This window comes from Littorina saxatilis, linkage group LG12 (assembly GCF_037325665.1).
Source record: "Littorina saxatilis isolate snail1 linkage group LG12, US_GU_Lsax_2.0, whole genome shotgun sequence".
Lineage (NCBI taxonomy): Eukaryota > Metazoa > Mollusca > Gastropoda > Littorinimorpha > Littorinidae > Littorina > Littorina saxatilis.
This window is the reverse complement of record NC_090256.1, coordinates 1,229,995-1,237,723: the sequence shown is the minus strand read 5'-3', so window position 1 is coordinate 1,237,723 and position 7,729 is coordinate 1,229,995. Positions and strand designations below refer to the sequence as shown.

The window sequence follows — 7,729 nt, the reverse complement described above, 5'->3', positions numbered from 1 at the left end:
GGGGGGGGGGGGGGGGGGGGGGGGTGCAGCAGTATCAAGAAACACCATAAGAAAGATATATCTATTATCCATAGATAACATATATATGTTTGCTGTTCTGGAGTGGCATGAAAAGGCTCAGAAATTGAAAGGAGTGTTAAATGGTTTATAAACAAAATAATCAGAAATTCCTTTCCTCAGTCTGAGACTGCATATATAGAATACTGTGTACATGGTAAGCTGAGAGCAGTGTACACAGCAAAATAATAAAAGAAAAATTTAACAAAATGGCGCTGTTTGGTTCAGTTTGGTTTGCTTTAGGTTTGATTAATGATTGATACCCTAAACTTAGAAGAGATTAATTCCACCAATTAGCGGGTGCTTTCAGGTTGTTTTTTTTTCTTTTTTTTCTTTTTTACAATTTCATAATCTCATGCCTGTTTTTAAGAACAGCAAGTATATGCACCAAACTGTAGGAAGAAAAAAGGCAAGAAACAAAATAAAAGACTTGTTAGTCAACACCTATTGGGCCACTGAAGGGGGAAGGCAGCTGAGGCCTGTACTGAGGGGCCAGATAAGGAGACAGAAGGAAAAATGAGGGGAGACAAGTTGAGATTATCTCTCACCTGCTGGGAGATTTCTCACCTGAGCAGGCTAGCTGAGACTGATTTTAGACTGCTCTTTCATCTGAATTTGCCTGCAGAGATACCACATCTTTCAAGAGTCTGACCTCCTTGTGTTTTCACTTTCATCAGACACAGAGAGAGCCAGCGTTTGTTTAACACACACACACATGTTCGCACTCACACACACCAATGCATGCATGCATACACGCACACACACACACACACACACACACACACACACACACACACACACACACACACACACACACACACACACACACACACACACACACATACACACACACACATACACACACACGTACACACACATACACACACACACAGGTAACATATATGTGGAAGTGCAGTATACAGAAATAACTCAAACTTTTTTTTTAGTTAGTATTCATGTCTGTGATCATAAAAGTACGTTCAACCGGTCAAATCAGTAGACTGTACTGCAAGGAACAACTTAAGGTGCCTTGTGGCAAGGTACATCTGCACAGGTAATGCATAACTTTTGATGATGTAAGTCGCTTGTCCATTTCAATGCTTTTGATTCTCTCGGGTGTCAGGAGATTAGTTCTGTTTAACTTTCACTGACTCTATCGTACTCGCGTTATGCATTTCGAGTGCTTACTTCCCTTTGTTTATCAGATGACAACTTGTGTGTGGTTGCAGAGCTGCCTTGCTGTGACCACGCCAAGACAAAGCGCTGCAGGGACACTTGCCGCACGGCTCTGCAGTCCACCAGGGCAGAGGAGCAGATTGTGGAGGACCTGAGCAATGACTGCGGCACAGCTAATATCATGGTGAGACCTTCCCCCTTGTCTTTCTGTCCAGCTGGGGTGGTGTGCAGGAGAAAGTGCCCAACTGGGTTTGACCCAAGCAGTAGCTGGTTCAAATTAATTCTTCTGCTTTGTTCAGGGGCTGAAACTCCTGTCTTTTATGTGTAGGACCGTTTTTACCCTGCCATTCAGGCAGCCTTACACCACTTTACCCTGCCATTCAGGCAGCCTTACACCACTTTACCCTGCCATTCAGGCAGCCTCACACCACTTTACCCTGCCATTCAGGCAGCCTTACACCACTTTACCCTGCCATTCAGGCAGCCTCACACCACTTTACCCTGCCATTCAGGCAGCCTTACACCACTTTACCCTGCCATTCAGGCAGCCTTACACCACTTTACCCTGCCATTCAGGCAGCCTCACACCACTTTACCCTGCCATTCAGGCAGCCTTACACCACTTTACCCTGCCATTCAGGCAGCCTTACACCACTTTCGAGGGAAGCATGCTGGGTACCATTTTCATGTTTGATTGACATCTCAAACAAATCTTAATGTCAAACAGCCAGACACATTGCTTAGTTCCCACCCAGTTTAGCACTTGTTTGCACACACCACCCCTGGAAGCCTGCTTGTCTGTTTGCACATTTATCCACAGGAACATCAGTCTGTCCATTTGTCTTTCTGCCTGGTGATCTGTTCATCCGCTGTATGTCTGCCTGGTGATCTGTTCATCCGCTGTATGTCTGCCTGGTGATCTGTTCATCCGCTGTATGTCTGCCTGGTGATCTGTTCATCCGCTGTATGTCTGCCTGGTGATCTGTTCATCCGCTGTATGTCTGCCTGGTGATCTGTTCATCCGCTGTATGTCTGTCCACCTGAGCACTAGGCTGTGATGAGCCTGATGATTATTTACCTGTGGCAAAGGGGATACAGTGCCCCCCCCCCCCCCCACACACACACACCTTTTTAAGAACTTCAAAACGCAGGTCTTTAAAAAGTGTGTCTTAAGGGTGATGTAAATTTACAGAGGTTCTGAACAGAAAATCTCAAATAGCAAAGTCTTTAAAAGGGGCAGTCTTAAAGCGGGATGTGTTTGTGGGGGGGGTCCGTGTATTGTATAGGGGTTTGACCATCCTAATTCTCTCATGGTAATGTTAGCTTGAACACAGGTAATGGCTTGGCTCGGTTTGAGAAAAAAAACCATTATGTAGAAAGAAAATGAGTTTCTTTGTTCAGGGATGTCGTTAGGCGTCGGACATCGGACATAGACCGATTAAAAGGCTCAAATGTCCGATTCACATAGCCGCATGGTGGTCAGATGTCCTATCGTTTTGAACTGAGCGCTGTCATTGTCCGATACGAACTCCATTCCTTCGGACAGCGCGATATTTTCCCTTCAAGATACACACATTTTAAAAACGCGACCGGGCACTCTCGCGTACAGGTGCACTTAAGTTGTGCAGTGTGGATCTTGCTTTTTCGGGAATTCCGAACCGTTTGTGACATGAGCTGTTTGGGAACACCCTTCTGCAGCACACTAAAGTTAGGAGTACGGGAGACAACTCCAACTGATTACAAGTCTTACGTCTGCTTTTGGTTTCAGTTCGAGACATTTTGAAAAAGCGCATTGAATTTTGACACTGAAATAAAACTTAGGACCTCCAAAGATCGACAAAAGCTGAACACCTTTGTCTTTCAACGGCATCCTGTGCTACGTTTGGGTCAAAAACAGGTGAAAACACGCCGAGCGTCATTCTTGAAAATGACAGTGCCAATGACAGTGTCGTCGCTGAAACTGACACAACTACGAAAAGAGAAGTAACTTGTCATCTGAACAGGACATGGTGTCGGCACAGCAGGAAATTCGCAGAAACGGTCTTTTAACTATTCATGGCCGACCCCGTTTGGTTGGTAAGACCTTGACATCAAAGAGACCATACTGTTTTGTTGAATCTGTGTTGAAACGGACTTATTTTTTTTCTCAGTATTTCATTTTCTAGTCAAATCAGAAATCTTGCAGTTTGTAAGACAATCAAAAAAAGAGTGCTGAACGTTTTTGTTGCTTTTTAGTTGTTTGTTTCTTTTTGTGTGTGTCCTATTTGAAACTAAATGAATAAAACAATGTATGCAAAAATGTTCGGTGAAAATACTACATGTATATGTGTGTGTGTTGAAGCGTGTGTGTGTGTGCACATGATTTTGGAGCCATTCCATGGACAGTGTTTTTCACAAAATTACGATGTCCTATTGACATTTCTGAAAGCGGTCAAATGTCCTATTGATGCTGAAGAGCTCAGGACATTTGTCCTATAGGTGTGAATTTGTAACATCCTGATTCAGTCTGGTTCCTGTTGAAATAATTATGAGTCAGTCAAAGATCCAGTTATTTCACAAAATATATGGTGGCATGGACTCAGACTTGGTCTCTCCTTTTGGTTGCCTGATTTTAATTCTGTCAGAGCATGACATGGACACATCTTCTTGCACTTGCATGCATAGTAGTCGCTTCTGGTTTTTACCAGTCTGATTTTCAGTTTTTGTACACCTGTCTAGATATCAGTCTTTTCATGCGTAGCACAAGGTGAGCTCATGATGGAGTAGTCTTTTTATGTGACACTGCTGTTTTCCCCCGATGATGATTTTACACGATGATGATTTTACACGATGATGATTTTACACGCCCAAAAAGATGAGAAAGAAAGTTTCACATGCTGCATACCAGTTTTTTGTGCTTTTGTTGAAAGCCAGAACTTATTTATATTTGCTGTGGCTTAAAGCTTGGCGTTGACTCTTTCTGTGTGCTTGGCTACCATTTCCATTCGTTTGTCAGTCTGCTTGTCTCTCATTTCTACTAAATTCACTTTCTTCTGGTCTTAGTACATGTATGTACAAAATGCATACGCCCATGGAATGATGGATGGGTGTAAACAGAAATAAACACACACACACACACACACGCACATGCACACACACACACACACACACACACACACACACACACACGCACATGCACACACACACACACACACACATGCACACACGCAATAAAACACACACATATACACACACACATATACACACACACACACACATGTATATACACACACACATACACACACACACACACGTACATATTAACATACAAACATGAATATACACATGTACATACGGACACTCTCACATTCTCTCTCTCTCTCTCTCTCTCTCTCTCTCTCTCTCTCTCTCTCTCTCTCTCTCTCTCTCTCTCTCTCTCTCTCTCTCTCTCTCTCTCTCTCTCTCAGAGCATACCTGCCGAGTTTTCCAGCAAGAAGTGCATGCTATTCCTGTTCCTCCTAACAAGCCACAATCTTCCATCTGATGACAGTTGTATCTCCTCACTTCTCCCCTCTCCCCACCCAACCATCTAACCCCAACCCTAACTTCTTTCGTCACCCACCTCACCATACCTTTGCCAGCCTGGGTAGGAGAGAGCAAGAGAGAGAGAGTGTTGTGTGTGTGTGCGTGCTTGAGTGTGTTCATGCTTGAGTGTATGTGTGTGTGTGTTTGTGTGTGTGTGTTTGACTGTGCGTGCTTGAGTGTATGTGTGTGTGTGTTTGCGTGTGTGTGTTTGACTGTGCGTGCTTGAGTGTATGTGTGTGTGTGTTTGCGTGTGTGTGTTTGTGTGCGTGCTTGAGTGTAAGTGTGTGTGTGTTTGTGTGTGTGCTTGAGTGTAAGTGTGTGTGTTAGTTTTGTATTTATGTGTTCTCTTTTTATATTTAGTCAAGTTTTGACTAAATATTTTAACATCGAGGGGGAATCGAAACGAGGGTCGTGGTGTATGTGCGTGCGTGTGTGCGTGCGTGCGTGTGTGTGTGTGTGTGTGTGTGTGTGTGTGTGTAGAGCGATTCAGACTAAACTACTGGACCGATCTTTATGAAATTTGACATGAGAGTTCCTGGGTATGAAATCCCCGAACGTTTTTTTCATTTTTTTGATAAATGTCTTTGATGACGTCATATCCGGATTTTCGTGAAAGTTGAGGCGGCACTGTCACGCCCTCATTTTTCAACCAAATTGGTTCAAATTTTGGTCAAGTAATCTTCGACGAAGCTCGGGGTTCGGTATTGCATTTCAGATTGGTGGCTTAAAAATTAATTAATGACTTTGGTCATTAAAAATCGGAAAATTGTAAAAAAAAATAAAAATTTATAAAACGATCCAAATTTACGTTTATCTTATTCTCCATCATTTGCTGATTCCAAAAACATATAAATATGTTATATTCGGATTAAAAACAAGCTCTGAAAATTAAATATATAAAAATTATTATCAAAATTAAATTGTCCAAATCAATTTAAAAACACTTTCATCTTATTCCTTGTCGGTTCCTGATTCCAAAAACATATAAATATGATATGTTTGGATTAAAAACACGCTCAGAAAGTTAAAACAAAGAGAGGTACAGAAAAGCGTGCCATCCTTCTTAGCGCAACTACTACCCCGCTTTTCTTGTCAATTTCACTGCCTTTGCCATGAGCGGTGGCCTGACGATGCTACGAGTAAAATGGCATTGCGTTCAGTTTCATTCTGTGAGTTCGACAGCTACTTGACTAAATATTGTATTTTCGCCTTACGCGACTTGTTCTGTACTCATCACTTTCCCATCACTCTCTGTCTTTCTTCAAATTTTTCTTTTACAAGTATTTTTCTTATTTTCTTGCATCACATTCCCCTAAACAATGGAACCCCCTTTTTAGACACTTCCCCCCCACCCCCCCTTTCCAATTGAAAACTCCTTTTCTTTTTAGACCTTGATTTTTCAGATTTTCTGTTCATAATTAACCTGTGTAAATTGACCCTCCATTTTAAGACTCCCTCCTTTTTTAGACCCAATTCTCTTTACAATAAATAACATTGACGGTCCACTGTTCCTCCCTCCCCACAATCCTCCCTCCCTCCCCACAATCCTCCCTCCCCACAATCCTCCCTCCCCACAATCCTCCCTCCCCACAATCCTCCCTCCCTCCCCACAATCCTCCCTCCCCATAATCCTCCCTCCCTCCCCACAATCCTCCCTCCCTCCCCACAATCCTCCCTCCCCACAATCCTCCCTCCCTCCCCACAATCCTCCCTCCCCACAATCCTCCCTCCCCACAATCCTCCCTCCCCACAATCCTCCCTCCCTCCCCACAATCCTCCCTCCCCACAATCCTCCCTCCCTCCCCACAATCCTCCCTCCCCACAATCCTCCCTCCCTCCCCACAATCCTCCCTCCCCACAATCCTCCCTCCCCACAATCCTCCCTCCCTCCCCACAATCCTCCCTCCCCACAATCCTCCCTCCCCACAATCCTCCCTCCCCACAATCCTCCCTCCCTCCCCACAATCCTCCCTCCCTCCCCACAATCCTCCCTCCCTCCCCACAATCCTCCCTCCCTCCCCACAATCCTCCCTCCCCACAATCCTCCCTCCCTCCCCACAATCCTCCCTCCCTCCCCACAATCCTCCCTCCCTCCCCACAATCCTCCCTCCCTCCCCACAATCCTCCCTCCCCACAATCCTCCCTCCCCACAATCCTCCCTCCCCACAATCCTCCCTCCCCACAATCCTCCCTCCCTCCCCACAATCCTCCCTCCCTCCCCACAATCCTCCCTCCCTCCCCACAATCCTCCCTCCCCACAATCCTCCCTCCCTCCCCACAATCCTCCCTCCCTCCCCACAATCCTCCCTCCCTCCCCACAATCCTCCCTCCCTCCCCACAATCCTCCCTCCCCACAATCCTCCCTCCCTCCCCACAATCCTCCCTCCCTCCCCACAATCCTCCCTCCCTCCCCACAATCCTCCCTCCCTCCCCACAATCCTCCCTCCCCACAATCCTCCCTCCCTCCCCACAATCCTCCCTCCCTCCCCACAATCCTCCCTCCCTCCCCACAATCCTCCCTCCCTCCCCACAATCCTCCCTCCCCACAATCCTCCCTCCCCACAATCCTCCCTCCCCACCATCCTCCCTCCCCACAATCCTCCCTCCCTCCCCACAATCCTCCCTCCCTCCCCACAATCCTCCCTCCCTCCCCACAATCCTCCCTCCCCACAATCCTCCCTCCCTCCCCACAATCCTCCCTCCCTCCCCACAATCCTCCCTCCCTCCCCACAATCCTCCCTCCCTCCCCACAATCCTCCCTCCCCACAATCCTCCCTCCCTCCCCACAATCCTCCCTCCCTCCCCACAATCCTCCCTCCCTCCCCACAATCCTCCCTCCCTCCCCACAATCCTTCCTCCCCACAATCCTTCCTCCCCACAATCCTCCCTCCCTCCCCACAATCCTCCCTCCCCACAATCCTCCCTCCCTCCC

General features: G+C 46.4%; 1 protein-coding gene across 1 annotated transcript in view; it reads left to right on the top strand.

The window, feature by feature from the left end:
• The window catches only part of LOC138981023 (reversion-inducing cysteine-rich protein with Kazal motifs-like), a 138,853-nt gene that overhangs the window by 89,433 nt on the left and 41,691 nt on the right, over positions 1–7,729 (top strand). Inside the window, exon 8 of the mRNA XM_070353819.1 lies at positions 1,287–1,417. Coding sequence (XP_070209920.1) covers positions 1,287–1,417 — 131 coding nt within the window. The remainder of the gene's footprint in view (positions 1–1,286; positions 1,418–7,729) is intronic.